Genomic DNA, 21,605 nt, shown 5'->3' on the forward strand with positions numbered 1-21,605 from the left:
AATTTTAAGGAAAATTGCCCTGAAGTTTTAGAACTAGAGGGCAAAATAGAAATTGAAAAAAATCCACCAATCACACCTGAAAGAGATACCAAAATGAAAACTCACAAGTTTCAAAGCTCCCAGGTCAAAGGGAAAATATTACAAGCAACAACAAAGAAACAATTCAAATATGGTAGAGCTACAGTTAGGTTAACACAAGATTTAGCAGCTTCTACATTAAAAGATTAAAGGACATGGAATATATTCCAAAGAGCAAAGGAATCATATCTGCAACCAAGAATAACCAACCCAGCAAAGCTGAGTGTAATCCCACAAGGGAAAAAATGGATATCTAATGAATTAAAGGATTTTCAGACATTCTTGAGAAAAAGACCAGAACTGAACAGAAAGTTTGACTTTCAAATACAAGAATCAGGAGAAACCTAAGAAGGTAAACATGAAAGGCTAATCATAAGGGATTTAATAAGGTTAATCTATTTACTGTCTCATATGGGAAAACTGTATTTGTAATTCTTAAGAATGTTATTGTTATTAGGGTAGAGTATATGTAGACAGAGGGCTTGAACTTAAATTGATTATAATGGGATTATCCTAAAAAACAAAATTGGGTAGGGAGAGGTAAAATGGAGCAAATTATCTCATACAAAAGAGGTATGAATGGAAGAATTTTTACAGTGAAGGGCAATATGGGGTGGATGGCAGGCAGCCTGGGAACCTTATTTTCATCAGAACTGGGTTAAAGATGGAATGACAAACATCTGGTTGGGTACAAAAGTTTTCTTAACTTATAGAGTAATAGGAGAGTATGGTGATAGGATAAAGAGAGGGACTCTTAGAAAACTGTGCTGATTAGGAAGGTAATAATCAAAAGTAAACTAGACTTCTGAGGAGGAGCATGGTAAAAAGGAAGAGAGGAGGATAAAAAATGGGGGAAAATAGGATGGAGGGAAATACACAACTAGTAATTATAATTTTGAATGTGAATGGAATGAACTCACCCAACAGATAGCAGGACAGATCAAAACCCAGAAACTGACAATATGTTGTTTACAAGAAACACATTCAAAAAACTGAGTAAAAATAAAGGGCTAGAATATAATTTATTATGCTTCAGCTGATGTAAAAAAAAAGAAGGGGTAGCAGTCATGATCTCAGACAAAGTTGAAACTAAAATAGATTTAATTGAAAGAGATAAGTAAGGAAACTACATTATATTAAAATGTACCATAGATAATTAATATCAGTACTAAATATATATGCACCAAATGTTATAGCATCCAAATTTATAAAGGAAAAGGTAAATGAATTACAGGGCAAAATAGATAGCAAAATTCAAATAGTGGGAAACTCCAACTTTTCCTTCTCAGATGAATTTAACCCAAGAATAAATAAATAAATAAATAAGAAGTCAAGGAGATGAATAGAATCTTAGATAAGCTTGATATGATAGGTGTCTGAATGGGAAAGAAAGGAATATACCCTTTTCTCGGTAGTACATGGCACCTTTACAAAAATTTACCATATATTAGGACATAAAAACCTTATGGTCAATTGGAGGAAAATGGCAATGTTAAATGTATGATTTTCAGATCATAATGCAATAAAAATTACATTTAATAAATGTATATGGAAACAGATTAAAAATTAATTGCAAACTAATCCAATCTTGAAAAACAAATGAGTCAAAGAACAAATCATAGAAATAATAAATAATATAATTAAAGAGATTTCTAATAATGAGACAATATACCAAAATTTATGGGATGCAGGAAAAGTGATAATCAGAGGAAATTTCTTATCTTTAAATGCTAACATCAATAAAATAGAGAGAGAACAGATCAATGAATTAGGTATGAAATTTTTTAAAAAACCAGGAAAAGAACAAATTTAAAAGCCACAATGAAAGACCAAATTAGAAGTCCTAAAAATTAAAGGTGAGACTAATAAAATTGAATGTAAGAAAACTATTGAATTAATAAATAAAACTAGGAAACTAGTTTTATGACAAAAAACAATAAAATACAGTCATAAATCATTGGATAATATGATTTTTAAAAAGTGAGAAGAAAACCAAATCACTAGTTTAAAAAATTAAAAGGGGAAATACACCACCAATGAAGATGAAATTAGAGCAATTATTAGGAGTTATTTTGGCCAATTATGTGCTAATAAATTTAACAATCTAAGTGAAATTGAAAAATACTTACAAAAATATAAACTGCCACAAATGAGCTCCCTAAGAAAAATAACTCAAAAACCAGGTGGATTTACAAGTTAATTCCACCAAACATTTAAAGATCAACTGATTCAAATATTAAATAAATTATTTGGAATAATAAGCAAAGAAGGAGTCCTACCAAACTCCTTTTATGAAACAAATATGATGCTAAGAACTTACAAAGGAAAATACTATCCATCTTTAGAAAAATAACTGATATATGAAAGCATGTATTTTATGATTCCAAATACATATCCATATCAAATAAATAAAAAAAGAAAAAATAACTGCCTTGTGTAACTGAATACAAGTATTGCATCCTACATTTTCTGTAGATGCACTGAAAGCAATCCTGTGACAAGTCTAGTAGCAGATAGAACAACAGAGAAGATGTATGCTTTGTTTTGTTTCCAAATGGTTTTGATTTCTTCTAAGTCTCTATATCTTGAAACTTTTTTCTTTCCTATGTGGAAACTATGTGTTTGGAAGTTATGATAGGGAATATTTGTCATAAAAACATCTAATAAAATAATTTTTTATTTTAAAAAAACACCATAATTCATCTAATTTTGCTTCTCCTTCAATTTGTTCAATTCTGTTTTTCCTCTTTTGTATATCTTTCTGTTAGATTTGTCCAAAACTGAGAGAGGGACATTAAAGTCTCCTGCTATTATTGAATTATAATATCTTCTTGTAATTCAGTTAATTTTTCCTTTATGAATTTAGATGCTAAGGCTTTTTAGAGCATTTAAGTTTAATCTTGATATTTGTTTGTTATGTATTATTTCTTTAAGTATAATCTAACTTCCTTGTTTATCTTTATGTTGTGATTTTTTTTCTTTGTCTGATAGTATGACTACAAGTCCTGGCTTTTTTTATTTGTCTAATGCATAATAAATTTTGTTCCAGCTTCTCATGTTTATTCTGTGCGTGTCTTGGCTTTTTAGTTATGTTTCTTGTATGTAACATAATATAGCATTTTATTTTCTTAAATAATCTAAGACTCATTTTATTGGTTTATATTTTCCTCCATTGATCTCTAATACTAGCTTTTTCTTAATGAGAGATTTACATTGTTCCTCTGTATAGGGAGTGCCTTTTCTCTTCAATTATTTTTGCTTAATCTACTTTAAGGAAACCCTATTTCCCATAGGCTCTTTTCCCCTCACCTTGAAGATTTGACCCCAATTTTTTTCATTCCTTTCCCTAGTTTTGGAACTTTATTTTGTTTATTAATTCCCCTTTCCTTCTTTTTTATCTAGTAATCAATTTCTTAGCTCATTTTTCCTCTCAGCTAGGTAAAATCTCTTTTCCTATAACCCTTAAACTTTTATTCAGTTAGTTTTTTTTTCCATTTTAAGAATGTCTTTCTCTTTTTTTCTTTATCAATCTCTTCCAATTTTGTATTTTCTAGACTTTTTTTCATTTATAGTCTTTATACTTTCATTCATTTCCATATTCCTCATGGAATTAAAGCTCCTAAAGTATTTTTTGTTTTTGAGTTATTTTTAATTCCTCCTTCTACATAGTTATTGTATTATTGCCTCATAGATCTTGTTTCCTAACCCCTTTTCTTTTTGTTGTGCCTCACTCCTAGAAATACAAATTCCTAGAAATAGAGAGAATAGAAATATTGCCCCATGGTAGGAACTTTCCTGATTGTGTCACTCATTACTACCCCCTTCCCTCTCCATGATCATTTGTCCCTTGTTACCATGAAATCTATCTCATCCATGCCTTCTGACTCTTTTGGCTGTTGGTTGCCCCTGGTCATTTTAACTCTCTTTCTCCTGAAGCATGTCCATAGAGGAAAAATACTCTCTTAGAGGTAGAAATCCCTCTAAGCAACAGATCCCTGCAGATTATATGCACTGTGAGGTCTCCATCTCCCATTACTGAATCTCTGTCTTTCATATGAAGTGTTGATTCACCTATAAACAGATTGTTTGGAGCTTTATTCCATGGTGTTTCAAGCTTGTTTTTCCACCATTACTTCTATTTAAATTCACTTTCATCTTTATCACCTTGTGTACTTTTAGGAATAAATATCTTAATGCTCCCTCTGCTGCTATTTTGTTGTTTTTAATCCCATCGGGGTCTCTCTAATTTTCCCCCCTTTTTCTAGTGTAACTTATTCTATTACTCATATCTTCCCTGATTGATGTTTTAGTTTACCTTTCTTGCATTTCTGATGTCTGCTAATGCCTGGTTTTCTTTGTTGGAATACTTCAAATGAATCTTTTAAACAAATATCCATCTTTTTTATTGATGGTTAAGGTCAGATTTAGAGGGCATGGCACCTTTGGTAACATCTTGAGGTCCTTTGCTCTTCAGAACACATTATTCCTTTCCCTTTCTGTGATTTCTGGTGGATACAGAATAATCTTGTGTTATTTTAATTTCCTTTCCTTTATATTTGAATGTCTTTTCCCTGGTCACTTGCAGAATTTGTTTTCTGTCATTAGACTTGTTCAATTTAACAACTGTGTCTAGAAGATTGAAGCAAAGATTTGTGGTTGTTGTTGTTTCCCCTGAAAATGATCTATGGATTCTTTCAACTAGCACTTTGGCTTCTGTGTTAAGTTCTGAATATCATTCTTGCATTATTTCTAACATTATGTTTTTCAGGCTTTTTGAATTGTGTTCAACTGAGAGATTTATAAACCTTAAGTTATCACTATACATACTGTCTTCGAGATCATGATGCTTTGTTTACACTGAGGTCATGTGTTCTTTTAACATTATTGGGTTTTTTCTTTCTCTTCTTCTAGATTGTACTTTGCTTCCACATTTGCACTCTCAATCAGGTGGTTCTCTCATTTCTTTGGAGCAACTTGCTACCACAAACTCAAATTTTCCTATTCTGTCAATTATTTCTGCTGTGCAGACTATAGATTCTTATTTCATTAATCTTATTTCTGTCTTGAACCATTTTAGAAATACTTTGCTTTCTTGGGAATACACAGAATCCTCTGCCTCATCAAGTGTTGATTTATGTTCCTCTGTCTTGCAATAGTCATTTAGAGATACTTGGACTTATTTACATGTCCTGGAGGCCATCCTCCCTTTTGTTATTTTCCCTGTTGATTTGTAAGTTCAGTCTTTTTTCTTTATATTCCCTTATTGATCATTTTCTTACTTCTTCATTGTTCGAAAACAGTTGGCCCTGGGGGTAGACCTCAAAGTTTTCTCATACTCTTCCCACACAAGGGAATTCACTTTCCACTGTCTTCAGTCCCTGCCTCAATTGACTTTTAAGGGAACAGAACTGACCCAGGTAGATGCCAGTCCCCTTTCTTCAGGCCTTATGAAATCCCAAATATATGTTCCCAAAAGAGCATGTGTTGACTTGCTTATTACTCTATGTCCCCCACATGAAGGTACAGGAGCAGGTAGTAGAATTAAGTTCAGTTGCTTGATGCCACAAAATGGCGGGGTGAAAGCAGGAGCAGGGTATGCTGGGAGAGATTGCATCAGTTGCAAGGGAATTAACGAGAGAACCTTGGAACATGGGTTGCCGTGTGCTACCCTATCAGAAAGTGGAGTCTAGGGTTGCCGAGTAAGCATATTAGGAATTAGGGTTTAGCCTTCTCAGTTACTAATTTATCAGGTTGTTAACACATTAGGGACCTTACCCTGTGGAGATAACTGAAATTACTTCACCAGTTGTATATAATTTTATACTGGGGGGTTTTAAGAGGTTTGAGAATGGGAGAAAATGTTTAGTCTTTCATTTTATTGGTCACATAACCTAGAAGTCTCTTCCATAAATGTTTGTTAAATTCAGATGATGGTAATAAAGGTTTCTCTCCCCTTTAAAGTTAACCCTTTACACCTTCTCTGATTCTTGCTCTATAATGGCCCCCTCCTTCTCCAGCATCCGGTGAATTCTATTTTATCCTTCCACCCTTATACTAGCTCAGATCTCTCTTAAAAAAAAGGCTACCAACAACAACAAAAAAAAAACCAGCCAACACCTTTGACAATCTACATATCACCTTTCTTTTACTGCTCACTTCCTCAAATGGCTTAGCCAGCTACTCACCCTTTTCTTAACCTCTAATCATTTGGTTCCCCACTATCACCTCCTGAAACAACTTTCTCAAAGATAATTAACAAATTCCCTTCTTGCCTCATTGTCCTCACACTATCTTTAGGGTTTGGCTCTCTTGACAAACTCCACCTTGAACCTCTCTCTTCCCTCAACGATTTGTTTTTGTTTATGGCAACACTAAATTTTCCTGCTTTTCCTACTTTGGTTTCCTTTGCTGGCCCCTATTGTTTCTCTCAAAGTATAGATTCTGTCAGTATCCAAGGCTCTGTCCTTGGTCCTCTCTTCAGAGTACTAAAATGAGACCATACATTCCCACATCACCAGTTCTGCAATAATGAATCTTAAACCCACTCTGTTATTTCTCCAGCTGCTCACTGTCTATCTCTACTTGGATGCTTCAAACTTATCTTAATCTTGTCCAGGCAGGGTGGGTCTAGTGGAAAATGTACTGGCCTTTTTGTCATAAGATGTGGGTTCATGTCTTGGCTCTTTCACTTAATTTCAGTGCAACTTTGGGCAAGTCACTTCTATTGGTCCTGTTTCCTCATGTGTAAAATGAGGGTTGGACTAGATACAACCAAAGGTCCCTTCCATTCCTAATATCTTATAATTATATGTGCAAAATTGGACTCATCATCTATTGCAACAAACTATTTTCCTTTTCTTAAAATCTCATTTTCATCAATAATAACTTTATTTTTCCAGTCTCTCAGGCTAGAAGCCTTTAGATTCTTTTTTCACTTTCATCCCCAATATCTAATCTGTCACCAAGTCATGTTTCTCTTTCATTCCTTAGATACTTTTCATTTCCTCTCTATTCTCACTTTCAAATCCTAGTCCAAACCTCATGTCATCTTGTATTAGATTGTAAGTTCCTGAGGGCAGGGACTTTCTTTTGCCCCTTTTTGTATCCCTAGCATTCACAGGCAAAGGTTAAGTAACTTGCTTATAGTCACATAGCTAGTAAATATTTGAGATCAGATTTGAACTCAGGTCTTCTTGATTCCAAGCTCAGCACTTTAGGTACTGTGATGCTCTCAGTGGCCTCTGCCATTGCCAAATTAATATTCTTTTTTGGGGGTGGGTGAAGCAATTGGGGTTAAGTGACTTGCCCAGAGTCACACAGCTAGTGACTATTATGTGTCTGAGGCCAGATTTTAATTTAGATCCTCCTGACTCCAGGCTGGTGCTCTATCCCCTGCGCCATCTAACTGTCCCCAAATTAATATTATTAAAGCACTTCTTTCATCATGTCACTCATGCTATCATATCAAATTCAAATTCATTTGCCTAGTTACAAAGGCCTCCTATAGCTTGGGATCTAACCCCTTTGGTCAAAGACCAAACTTCTGGGAACCTTGGTTAGCAAAATCTCACTTAATTTTACACTCCCATCTTACAGTGCCTAAGAGTAAATACCCCATTTCCCAACCACCACAATCCATTCTCCAGTCCCCATATATACCTGCCCTACACCTCTAACAATACACTCCAACCCTGCCTGACCTTTCCTATATGCCTTCTGGAATTTCCATTCCATAATTAAACAACTTCCCTTCATTTTTCCTTCAGTGCACTTAACATAAATGTTTTACTGATGCTCTTGTTTTTTGTTTTTTTTTTGCCATGTCCATCACTACCTACCAACATACCTCTTCTCTGCCTCCAGCAAAAAATGGGTCCCAGAGTTGTGAACTGGAGACCCATTCTGGAGAGCAGTTTGGAACTATGACCAAAGGACTATAAAACTGTGCATATCCTTTGACCCAACAATACCACTTCTAGGTCTGTATCCCAAAGAGATCATTGAAACAGGCAGTTCTTTCTATAGTGGCAAAAAATTGGAAATTGAGGGAATGCCCTTCAATTTGGGAATGGCTGAAAAAGTTATGGTATATGAATATAATGGAATACTATTGTACTATAAGAAATGATGAGTAGGGAGGGCGGCTAGATGGTGCAGTGGATAGAGCACCAGCCCTGGATTCAGGAAGACCTGAGGTCAAATCTGGTCTCAGACACTTCACACTTACTAGTTGTGTGACCCTGGGCAAGTCACTTCACCCCATTGCCACACACACACACAAGAAAAAAAAAGAAATGATGAGCAAGTGGACTTCAGAAAAACCTGAAAAACCTGGAAAGACTTATATGAACTGGTGCTGGGTGAAGTGAGCAGAACCAGGAGAACATGGTACACAGTAACAGCCACATTGTGCGATGACTGACTTTGATAGACTTGGCTCTTCTCAGCAATTCAAGGATCTAAGACAACTCCAAAAGACTTACAATGGAAAAGGCTATCCACATCCAGAAAAAGAAATATGCAGTCTGGATGCAGATGGAAGCATACTAGTTGCTCACTTTTCCTTTTGTTGTTTTGTTTTGTTTTTTCTTTCTCGTGGTTTCTCCGATTAGTTTTAATTCTTCTTTACATCACGACTAATGTGAAAATATGTTTAATATGAATGCATAAGTAGAATCTATATCAGATTGTTTGCCATCTTGGGGATGGAGGAGGAGGAGAAAATTTAAAACTCAAAACCTTGTGGAAGTGAATGTTGATAACTAAAAATAAATTAATTAATTTTTTAAAATGGGTCCCAGGAAGGGACTCTTTCTTTTAATGTTCTTTTCTATCTTCTGGGTATCACAGAAACCAGATTCCCCTCCCCACCTCCTAGATCACACAGGACCTTGGCCATCTTTACCAGTACTGAACACACCTGAGTCACGGATCATAGTAGGGGAATCTGAATACTTCTTGATTCTTGTCTCTCACAGACTTTTCTTCCTCCACTATCACTCAGCAACTTCTCCCCCGTTGAGCTTCATTTTATCCAAATGAATCATGCCATCCAGATCATGGGAGTTGTTATGTACCAAGTCCAGCTCATTCTCCATTCTTGGTCAAGGAGTTCAGTACTTGACTCCCATCTTCATGACCTGAATGTCTATATGGATGTTCCCTCACACACCTTAGCCTCGGAATTCCTCAAATCCTATAACCAACTCTTTTACTCCTATCTTGACTAAGCAGAGGGAAGGTCATACTTGGTCATACTTGACCTTACATCACCTTGAAGTGTTCTACTTCAATGATCAAGAACTTTGAAATTCTTTTATTAGACTATAACTCCTTACCATTCTTTCCATCTTTCTTTGTGTCTTAATTATCTGTAACCTATTTGTATGCACCAGGACCTCTGCTGTCCAAGTCCATCAAATTTATGTTATAAAACCTCAACTATGCTCTCACTGCACTAAGGCAGTCTTTTTATTCTTCCTAATTCATTCTCTCCCCCACTCCCCACAGCAGTTCTTCCAAATTATTTTTTTCCTCATTGAGACAGCGCAGAAGAGTTGATAGAATTTGAATTTGAAGTCAGAAAGATCTAGGCTCAAATTCTACCTTAAACATTTAATAGCTGCATGACCCTGAGCTGGTCATTTAACCTCCTGGCCTCAGTTTCTCATCAATGAGTTCTTCCTGAATTCAAGAAGTTCTAAGATGGTTTCTAAGGTTGCTTTCAAGCCTTTCTCATCACCTCCTTCCCATACCTTCTCAAGAGAGTTTGAGTGTGAGTTTTTCAGTCAAACGCCTAGAAAAAACTGTCTACACATTCATTGCTTCTACTTCTTTCACTTCTCAATTCTTTTCTCAACCTTTTACAGTCTCTCAAAATCAGTCAAAATAAGTTGCCCTCTCCAAAACCACCAGTGATGTCTTAACTGCCAAATCTAATGGCTTCCTCTTGATTCTCATCCTTCTTGACCTTTCTGCAACAGGGGGCGCTGTTGACCACCTCTCCCTGGATATTCTCTCTGCTTTAGGTTGTTATAACACATTTTCTCTTGCTCCTCCTCATATTGTCATTATAATCCAAGGTTCTGTCCTAGTTCTTTTTCTTCTCTCTTGATACTCTCTCATTTAGTGACTTCATCAGCTCCCAGGGGTTTAATTATCAACCATATGCTGCTAACTCTTAGTTCTATACTTTTTGCCCTAATTTTTCTCTTGATCTTCCTCTCTCACATCATCAACTATCTGTTAGACATTTCCAACAGTGTGTGCCAAAGTCATCTTAAGCTCAATTTATCCAAAACTGAATTAATTAACTTTGCTCCCACTACCAATCCTCCTCTTCCTCTGAATTTCCCTACATAGGATAGGGCACCACCCACCTTCCACTCCCTCAAGTTTACAACCTCAATATCATCAATGCCTCATTTGCACTACACACACCTACTCATATGCCTACTCCACTGTTAAATATTACACCTCTCAATCTGATCCCATCTCCTTTATCCACCTCCCATGAAAAGGTGGCCCTTTTCCACCTGCTTATCTCTTCCCCCGTACTTCTCCCTCAATCATCCCTACTTTCCTAATCTTCAGTCTCTTCCTGTCTAATGTCTGTGCTGCACTCATGTCTTCTCCATCCTTAAGAAACCCTCGCTTGATCTGAAAATCCCCACTAGCCAGTATCTAATTCATGGTAAACCCTTTGGTAAGTCATCTGCACTTGATGCCTTCACTCTTCTCATCTGATTCTAAGCCCTCTTCAGTCTGGGTTCCAATCTCATCATTTAATTGAAACTTCCCTCTCCAAATTTACCACTGATCTGCCATTTACCATTGCTAACGACCTTTTCTCAACCCCTATCCTCCTTGAGCTTTCCACAGCTTTTGACATTATCAGTCACCCAGTTCACCCAGATACTCTCTCTTTTCTGAGTTTTTGTGACATTTCTCTTACCTGGTTCTCCTTGTTTTTCCATTCCTTCTCAGGTTTCTTTGCTGGATCTTTATCCAGGTCATGCCCACAAACCATGAGCATCCACCAAGTTTTTGTCCTAGGCCCTCTTCTTCCTCTCCACTGTCTTTTCTGGTGATCTCAGTCACTCCCATAGATTCAATTATCACTTCTATGCAGATGATTCTCACTTCTATAGATCTAGTTCTCACCTTTCTTCAAAGTTCCAGCCTTGCATCACCAATTGACTCTTAGATAGCTTGAACTAGATGTCCTATAATCTCAAAAGCAACAAACGCAAAACAGAATGTGTTATCTTTCCCCCCAACACTTCCCCTCTTCTGAACTTCCACATTACTATAGGGTACACCACTGTCTCCCCAGTCACCTAGGTTCGTAACCTTGGTATCATTTTGATTCCATCCTCCTACTCACCTCACATATCCAATCTGTTCCTGAGTCTTGTCCTTTCTCCCCTCATACCATTTCTTATATACATCTCCTTCCCTCCACTCACAGAAACAGAGGCCCTATTGCAAGCCCTCATCACCTTAAGCCTGGATTCTTGCAATAGCCTGCTTGTGGGCCTACCTACCTCAAATCACTCTTGACTCCAGTCCATCTTCCATTCATCTACCAGTGATCTTTTTAAAGCCCAGTTTTGACCGTGTTATGCCCCACACCTCCTACCCAACAAATCGTCGTGGCTCCCTGTTACCTCCAGGATCAAATACAAAATCTTCTGTTTGGCTTTTAAAGTCTTTCACAACCTTCCGATCGTCTTACATTTCATTCCTTCCTGAATACTCCATGCTCCAGGGCCACTGGCCTCCTTGCTATTCCTTGCATAAGACATTAACTCCATCTCCAGACTCCAGGCATTTTCACTGGTGATCTCCCATGCCCAGAATGCTTTCCCTCAGACTCCTCCTTTTGGCTTCTCTGGCTCTAAGATTCAGCTGAAATCTCACTTTCTGAAAGAAGACTTTCTTGGTCTTCTTAATGAATGCTTGTTAACTAACTGAACACAGTGGTTCCTTTAGTCCATCTAGTTTTCCCATCTTTTCTCTCTTGTGTGCCATTTCTACCAATTCTTTAGGGTTATGCTATGGCTGTGATCTTATCATTGTTTAGCCCACGTTTGGTGATTTTACTGTCCTTGACAGTGAAAAGATCTTGCTATAAAAATCTTTTCTCTTTCCCATAATTCTTTTGTTTGTGGTCCTACTTCAGTTTTAACCTTCAGCGTCCTCTTGATAATTTTGCTTAGTTGGGTTCCTCACCAACCTTCCTTTAAACTGGCTTTATCTTCCACTGTTTCTCTGTTTCATTGAGCAAAGCTGTTTATAATCTTTCACCAAACTGATGTGTAAGATTTTGCTAACAAGTTTATATTTGTAACCATTAATGTACATGGCTAGCATATCTCTCGATTGGCAAATAAGTCAAGTATTTGTTGACTAAGGCCATTTCAGGTTCTTTGGGCCTCCCCATTATAACAACTGACTTACATTGGCTAAACTTCTCTGAGTAATATCTTTGATGGTAATAACAGCTGACATTTGCATTATTCTTTGAGGTTTGCAAAGCATTTGACAAACATTATCTAATCTGAGCCTTACAACAACCCTGTGGAGTAGCTACTATCAACATTGTCCCCATTGGACAGATGAGGTGACATTCTACCCATGGCCACACAGATTCAACCCCAAGTCTTCATGATTCCAAGTACCAAATGCTATCCAGCATGCCTCGTGGCCACTTGTGACAGGGCTTGGTGGTGTGCTTGAGCTTGCTTTGTGTTCATGTCAGTCCTAAGCTCACGTAATTTCAATTTGTATGTAACACTCATGTTTTTCTCTACCCACTTTCTGAAATGACAGAAGGAAAAAGCAAGCAGGTTCAATGATATTTGACAGAAGGTGATTTCTAAATTATAAAGTTATAGATATAGGCAACTTGTAAATGAAGGAGTGAAAAAACAGGATTATGTGTCTGTAGGTACTACCAAGTCTATAGGGACAGGGATACAGAAGAGGGAAACAATTGAACCGCCTGACAGGGACCTGCCTAGAATTGGACCCCAGAGGAACAGGCTACTAATGATATCTCCATATGTCCATGACCATCTATGCATAGAACCATCCAGGCTGGTGGGCTGCAGAAAGGCCCACCACCATCATGAGATGTGGCTTCCCTTTTACCTTCTCTTTGCCCTCTCCCTGGAGGGTCATTCAGAACTCATCTGGGCTGCTTGACTGATCACGTTACTTGGATGGGACAGATGTCAACAACTCTATTCTTTCCAGTGACATGAAGAATCACCAGGCCCTGCTATCTGCTCTTTCCCTATTTCTTCTGGACCCCCCAGTGGGGCTTGCCTTCCACCTCAATTCATCAACCTTGGGCCTCCTAGGCCTTTCCATTTGATTTGTAGCCTTTATGTTCTGTCTCCTTCAATTAGAGTTTGAGATTCTTTGCTTTTTCCATTTGTATCCCCAGTGCTTGGCATACAGGTGCTCATTTATTGATTCAGTCTTGTAAAGCTCTAGGCATCATACAAAAGGGCGATTGGGCAAATTCAGGGGAACCAGCTAGACCCAGACAACTTCTTCACACAATGGGCATTCCTCATTTATCCCTGCGGAGGGGACAGTCAGGAGGGAAAAGCCAGTATCACAAAGTAAGTCTTCTATATCTTGGCTAGCTTTTCCAGATCCAAGCTCTAAGCTCAGTCTCAATTCCAGAAAGTTTCCTGTCTCAGATAATATCCATGGGTCCTTTGGAATAAATAAATAATGGTTCCGATTCTAAGGCATCTGGAGCCAGAGGTCCACAACTTCACTACTTAGGTGACCTTAGACAAGTCACTCAGCTGCTCTCACCCAGGATTTTTTCATCGTAAAATGGGCAGATTGAACAAAGTGCTATCTGAGAGGCATTCTGGTTCTAACTTGTGGCTCTAAGTAAGAGAATCTGATTCTGGCTCACTTTAAAGAAAACCCCTCTGACAATTAAAGCTGTCTTCAAGTGGACTGCTTTGGAGGAAATAAGTTCCCATTATTGGAGTCTCAGAAGTGGGGGCTGAATGACCCCTTACTAAGAATACTACCTTGGTTGGATCAGATGATTTCAGTGGCTCCTTCTTCTGTGTCTATGAAGAATCTACTGGTGTGTTTTTAGCTCTATTAAGGGGAGAATGCATATCTGGTCAGTTTAGAAAGTGTATCCCCAGAGTAGAGCGCATATCTCCCCAGGATATCCCTTAAGACCATCTGATTACTCCTTTTCATAAGATACTAGATCTACCAATCATTCTTTCCTTGTGACTACTGTCTACTACCGTAAACAGAAATCATGAGCATTTGTCAAATTGATTTTATCGGTTCTCTCAGCAGGGGTGTCCTGGTAAATGTTTAACAATCAGCTTTCTAGAAAAAAAAATTACATACAACGCATTACTTTCTTAAGCCTACACAGTCATCAAAACAATAAATCAAGCCCTGGTTTGTAGCATTTGCCAATTTCCATGGTATAAATGCTCATAATGAAAATTTGGCCAGTAGGATCAGGTTCCAGCATCCTGCTGCTTCTCAGATAGCTCAATATAAGGAAAGGGAGAGCGTTGTGATTGGCAGACAAGAATATGCAGGTAACTTAGCAATCTAATAAACTGATATCCTGGTCAATCACTAATGATAGTGCACGGCTGTGTGTCTCTGGCCACCAGAGTACACGCAGTAAGAGAGCTGGCCCTCTTACTGGATGAAGCACTTAATTAGACCTTTGTTACTGTTCAGTCATTTCAGTCATGTCCAACTCTTCATGACACCATTTGGGGTTCTCTTGGCAGAGATACTGGAGTGGTTTGCCATTTCCTTCTCCAGCTCATTTTACAGATGAGGAAACTGAAGCAAACAAGATTAAGTGACTTGCCCAGGGTCACACAGCTACTTCTTTTTAAACATTGTGCCCCCTGGACTGAGTCCTGTAAGACAGAAAGTATTTGTAGATTCCAAACTAACAACAGTGAAGAATACAAAAGTATGAGAGATGGTCCCTAGCTGTAAGAGACTCAGACTTATTAAGGGAAAACCATATGTAAGATATAAGCACTTTGTGAATGAAAATGAGGATGCTACACAAACATTTGACAGAAGAACTAGCTGCACAGTTCTTGCCGTAAACTATGATAACTTGCTGTAAAACCTGCTAAGAATTAACTAGCTCAAAGGCATGGGCGCGCCCAGGAAGAAAACATCTTGATACCCCCACACAGAAGTCTAGCCCACAAAAACCAAGGCCAAGGGCATCTCTCATGCTGGTGACCTGATTCTGGCCACTTGTTTAACTTGGGCTGAGACAATTCATTAAAGCATGAAACCACATGATCTTCCTTCCCAGGTGGAAATCTCAAACAGTACACTGGGGCCAGGCAGCTAACTGGCACTGAGCACTGAGGCTGGAGTCACAAAAACCTGGTTCAAATCCAGACACAGACACTTAATAACTGCGTGATCCTGAGCAAGCCATGTCTCCTCCACCTGCCTCATTTTCCTCAACTATAAAACGGGTGTCATCATAGCACCTAACCTGAAGGGTCATTGTGAAGATCAGACGAGATGATATTTGTAATGTGCTTTGCAAACCATAAAGCTCTATACAAATACTGGTGATCATTCTTCCTTCAGGAACTTTTCTGTCCGTGATGCTTTGGGATCCCAAGCCTTTCCAATCTAAGGTATGAATTTATATCTCCCCCTCGAGACCTCTCCATTTGGGATTAGCCTGGGAATGTGTGTCCTATCTCTTACTCCCAGGCCAGTAGAGCCACTTTCAGTCTGTGTTTATCCACCAGTGATGGGAAGGAACTCTGATGCCTCTGATGCCGGCTTGAATTGATCAGATCTTTAGAGATGGTAGCTTTCTGATAAGAACTATCCACTGACTGGGCAAATTCAGCACTCGTCTAAGAAAGTGGCTAATGGCATTATCCTCACAAATAAGAGAATACATAATTAAGTAGAAAATACATGAAGTCAATGTTTTAAGTAGTCAGAGTAAGGCGCTACAGAAAGAAGGGGCAGTTGTCTTAGAAGAAGGTCCTTGAGCTGGCCCTTCAAAAATGGATAAGGTTTGGATAATTATAAGGGAGGGAAAAGGCATCATAAGCAAAGGTTACAGGGAGAACCAAGTATAACTTGTTTAGAGGACAGACAGAGAACAAGCCTGATGGGACAGAAGAGTCAGGGGAAAGTTTGGAGAAGTAGCTAGAAGGCAGAATGCTGACATGATGACTTTACCCTTTTCCCTCTGTGCTCTGGGGGGTAAAGGGGATGGGAAGCAGTGTTTATGCAATAGTTATGCCACTTACCACCTGTAGAAGAGCCAAGTAACCAATTCCAACATTATCAAAGTTGACTTTAGCGTTACTCCAACATACATCAGGGTGAATGTCAATTTTGCACAATGACTTGTTGTTAATAATAGTGTAGTTTACAGCTTCTTTTTCAGTTTGGTTGATGCACTTTCCAAATTTCCCAGCAAAAAGGTTCACCCCTAGCATACAGAAGATGAGCCAGAAAATGAGGCAGACAAGCAGAACATTTAAGATGGCAGGGATGGCCCCAACGAGGGCATTGACCACAACCTGCAGAAAACAGGATCAGAGAAAGGCAGCTTGTTAGTGTAACTGCGTGCTCCCTTCATCCCACTGGCACATTCCTTGTTGTACAAACTATGCTTCATTTCTCTTGGATGTACGTTTACTCTTTGTAAAGATGATCCCCTCGTACCCAATAGGAATGGCCTTAGGGAAGAGAAGGTCCTTCTTGATGTCTTCCCCAATGTTGGCAGTCTCAGACTCCTCTAAAATTGTGTGGTATAGGATAAAAAGGGATAGATCTGAAATCAAAGTTGTTGCTATTCAGTCATTTCAGTCACCTCCTACTATTCGTGATACAATTTGGTGTTTTTTTGGCCAAGATACTGGAGTGGTTTGCCATTTCCTTCTCCAGTTCCTTTTACAGATAAAACTGAGGCAAACTGAGGAAACTGAGGCAAACAGGCTTAAGTGACTTGTCCAAGGTCAAACAGCTAGTAAGTGTCTGAGGCCAGATTTGAACTTAGAAAGATGAGTTTTCCTCACTCCAGGCCTGGCGCTCTATCCACCACTCCATCTAGCTGCCCTTTGAAGTCAAAGACATGGATTCAAATCCCAACTGCCATTTACTACCTGTGTAAAATTGGATCAGTCACTTAAGCTCTCTAGATCTGTTTCTTCATCTGTAAAGGAAGGGGTTAGATTAGATGACCTCTAGTGATGCCTTCCACCTCTAAACTACGATCCTGTCCCATGACACCCAATCCCCATGCTACATGCTGTACTGGGAAGACTGTTGGAATTAGGGCTAGAAGACCAGGTTTGTGTGGATGGCCCGTGGCCATTTTCCACCCTTGACTCTATCTAAACTCTATTCTACCTCCCAGTCACTCCCATCAAGATTCTCCCTGCCCTCCCAGATCCCTCCCACACTCTTTCTGTATATAACATTCATCTTGTCTCCATTAAGGTGCTCAGATTCTTTAAGAGTTTAGCCAAGGGCTCAGATTTTTGTAATCTAGCCAATAGCTCACAAATGTTCAGATTCCTTAAGAATCTGGCCAATATGGTAGATCTTTAATGAACTTTGTCTTTGGCTGAAATAAATAAATAAATAAACAAACAAATAAACAAATAAATGAATAAATAAATGGATGAATGAATGGATAGGTGGATGGATGGATGGATAAATAAATAAATGAATTAATGAATAAATAAATGAATTAATCAATTAATTAACTAATTAATTAAGACCAGCTTTGAATCCCACCTCTGTCATATGACCTTGGGCAATTCACTTCATGTCTAAGACTCAGCTTCCTAATAATAAGTCATCTAGTGTGAGTTTTTGCATGTCAGAAGACCCCAAAAGAGAAATTCTTCAAGAAGGGGAATCATTATCGGGCTCAATCTTGTCATTTCTAACTCCCAACATCTTTAGAATCCAACCATTCCATCTCTATTCACACAGCTGCCACCCTTGTTCAGGCCTTCATTACTTCTGGCCTCAGTTAGTACAAGAGTCTCCTAATCAGTTTCTCTCTGCCTCAAGTCTCTCACCACTCCAGTACAAGCCTCCATATTCTTGCCAAAGTCATTTTCTTCATGTACAGATATGACCATGCAATTCCCCTACTCAAACAACTCTAGTGGCTTTCTATTTCCTCTAGGATAATATTCAAGTCCTTCTGTTACCTTCTCAATTCTTTCACAACCTGGCCCCAATTTGTCTTTTCAGCCTCATTAGACATCATTCTCCCCACCCCCTACACTCTATGATCTGGCCAAACTGGGTTTCTCTCTTCTCTTCACACATTACACCCCACTGTCCATCTCCTTGCCTTCCTGCTGGCCATCTCCCATGCCTGGAACACACTCTCTCCTCACCTTGGCCTCAAAGTCCCTCTTCAGCTCAAGCATCATCTTTGGCATGAAGCTTTTCTTAACCACCACACCTCCCCCCCTCCCTCCACTGCTAATGCTCCTTTCCCAAACTACTTTGTATTTAACTACATTAAGTATATTTGCATTTATTCTTTTTATATTCATATGTGTATTTATTGTCCTCCCCTTTAGACTGTAAATTCCTTGGGAATAGGGATTGTTTCATTCTTTGTACTTTTAGCACCATCATCTAGCACAATTCTGTGCTATTAAGTGACAATGGTCACTTAAGAACTGATTATTGATTAATTGATTAAAATAATTACTTTTGTGGATGATTTCATTTACAAATGAGGAAATTGAGACTCAGAATTCAAGGGTCTTGATCATGTTACTTAATCCACTGTAACCCTAGGATTCAATCTAGGTCTTCTGGCCCCAGACCCAAAGCCCTCAGCACCGTAAAAGACTTTAATACATTCTCACATAGCGTAAACGCACAGAAGGGGCACAATCACATTTATGGAGGGATGAAGATATAATCATGAATCAAACAGACACAAGGGACAGAGTTTCTTTCTGTCTCTGCTGAAAAAAAAACACAAGTCAGTACTCCACTCATCTCCCTGCTGGCTAACTTTCCCTGGGTTCCCCGTGGCTTACCCTCATTCCTTCAAACTGGGACAGTGCTCGCAAGGGCCTCAGGGCTCTCAGTGTCCGAAGGGATTTAACATTAAAAGACAAGGTTGTTGTTGAACTTTCAGCAATGAGGCTTATGATAGAGACCTAGGAGGAAAAAGAAAGATCAACTAGCAGAGTATACTTGCTGTTTAAGGAAATAGCATACATAGATAGTCCTGTATTTGACAAATGTGGATTTAGTACTTAGTGTATTCACAGTACTGTGTTAATACTAAGACAGATACAAAATTTCTCTATGATCCGGTCCCTGTTTCCAAGCTTGGCATTTGGATCAAGCTTCCTTGTTTAATATAGAGAGGTGCCCAGTGTAGATGTTCAATAAAAAAGTTACGTAGTCAAACAGTGTCTGAAGATAGACTGGTCTTCTTTAAGCCTGACCCTCTCACACTTTCTCTATCCAACATTTACTAGGGCTTTGGAGGAAACAATTGACCTGGTACAGATGCCTATTGATCAGAGAAGGACTAAACAAATTGTAGGCCACAAACATGTGCAACATTACTACATCTTAAGAAACAGTGAAGTCAAAGAATACAGAGGCTCATGAAAAGACATGTGAATGAATGAAAAGTGAAGAAAGCGGAACAAGGCAAACAATGTACAGAATTTCTGAGATGATGTAAATGGAAAGAATAAAAAAAACCTAAATGCTGTATGACAAGCAGATAGGAGTGCTCAAGGCAGATGGAGCAAACAGGATGCAGGAAGTGAAAAATGAGACAGAATGCAATATGTGACTAGCCAGAATATGCTCATAGATCTCAAGAAGGCTATGCATTGATATCCCCCAACCGTGGACTTTTTTAATTTATTTTTTATTTTTTTCAGGCAATTGGGGTTAAGTGACTTGCCCAGGGTCACACAGCTAGTAAGTGTCAAGTGTTTGGTCTGAGGCCGCATTTGAACTCAGGTCCTCCTGACTTCAGGGCCAGTGCTCTATCCACTGTGCCACCTAGCTGCTCCACCCTGGACTTTTCTGTATGCATTCACCAAACATCCCAGACTATATAACATTTCAGAGCAGTTCTTCCTCCCCCTCCTTCCTTTTGCCCTTTTTTATCTTTATGCATTTACAAAATACCCCAGACTATATGACATTCCAGAGCAGCACTCCCCCTCCCCTTTTCCTGTTCCCCCTCCCATTTTCTTAAACTGTAGTAGCTCCCCCCTCCCACCTTTCTGTCTGTATACAGACCAGACACATAACCCAACTAAGTGCCCTGACTCCCATAAGGAGCAGGGTCCACTGGGTGCATCACCCCAATAGATGTCCTACTTTGTCTTGGAGATAGTCTGAGTCTGAATTCCTTCAAGATGACATCATGACCCATGCACTCATTCCTCATCATTTCATAATGATAATGACCAAACTAGGCCAGAAAGAAGAGATAATAAATGCATTTCCCTCCCTTCTTTGCAGAGATGGAAGGCTAGAAGTATAGAATACATCAGACTTGGCTGAAGCATTCCTTAATTTTGCTGAATTGCTTCTTTCTTCTTTTGTTTTTATAAGGATGGCTCTGTAGGTGGGGGAGGGGGAATAATTGGAAATGAAGGTAATGTAAAACATAAGACGGCACTGAATAGGATGAGACTGGACCTGATTTCACTGGTATAGGGAATTCCTGTTGATGAATTCCTGAACCTGTTGATACAGATTGGCCCCTTTTCTACAACATGTGGTCATAGTCATCTGGTTAAGTGACCCTTGCCTAGGGTCACATGGCCAGTATATGCAGAGGCAAGTCTTGAAATCAGGTCTTTCTGACTTCAAGGCTGACTCTTTCCAAAGCAGTATATGAAAGCAAAGGAAGCAGAATTGCTGTTTAGATTTTTTTCAAAATTGATTCCTATATTCACCCTCTTTATTAAGAGACAGCCTCCTTACACATTACCTACCTTACTCAAGCTCCTTACCACACCCATGCAAAAGTCTCCCACCTCAACTGAAAGAATATAAATGTTAAACTCACATTTACAATGATGAAGTCCAGAAAGCACCATGCATTCGTGAAATACTTCCTAAATCCATATGCCACCCATTTTAAAAACATCTCTAGGATGAAAATGTAGGTAAAAACCCTATCAGTAAATGTCAGCAATTTCTTAATGTTGGATTTTGATGAAAGGTGACAATCTTCAAATATCTGAAATGACAAAGTACAGTATTTAATATATCCATGGATTTTTATTCCTGCTGATTATATACAGAAGTCAATGGATAATGATATTATGAAAAAAGCAGGGGATTTGAAGCCTAAGGACCTGGGTTCAAATCAAGATTCAGTCATTTATTGCTGTGAGAGTTTGGGCCAGTCAGTTAACTTCTCTGGCCCTCAGTTTCCTTGCCCAAAAACCAAGTTAGTTGGACTAGATGACAGCCAAAGT

At 38.7% G+C, this 21,605-nt stretch overlaps 1 protein-coding gene across 1 annotated transcript in view; it reads right to left on the reverse strand.

Moving 5' to 3' along the window:
- SCN11A (sodium voltage-gated channel alpha subunit 11) overlaps nucleotides 1-21,605 on the reverse strand; it is a 127,871-nt gene that overhangs the window by 23,704 nt on the left and 82,562 nt on the right. Inside the window, exons 20-22 of the mRNA XM_027835817.1 lie at nucleotides 21,191-21,364; nucleotides 19,179-19,301; nucleotides 16,404-16,679 (exon numbers count right to left, since the gene is read on the reverse strand). Of these exons, the coding sequence (XP_027691618.1) occupies nucleotides 16,404-16,679; nucleotides 19,179-19,301; nucleotides 21,191-21,364 (573 nt within the window). The remainder of the gene's footprint in view (nucleotides 1-16,403; nucleotides 16,680-19,178; nucleotides 19,302-21,190; nucleotides 21,365-21,605) is intronic.

This window comes from Vombatus ursinus, unplaced genomic scaffold (genome assembly GCF_900497805.2).
Source record: "Vombatus ursinus unplaced genomic scaffold, bare-nosed wombat genome assembly UNPS02014817.1, whole genome shotgun sequence".
Taxonomy (NCBI): Eukaryota; Metazoa; Chordata; class Mammalia; order Diprotodontia; family Vombatidae; genus Vombatus; species Vombatus ursinus.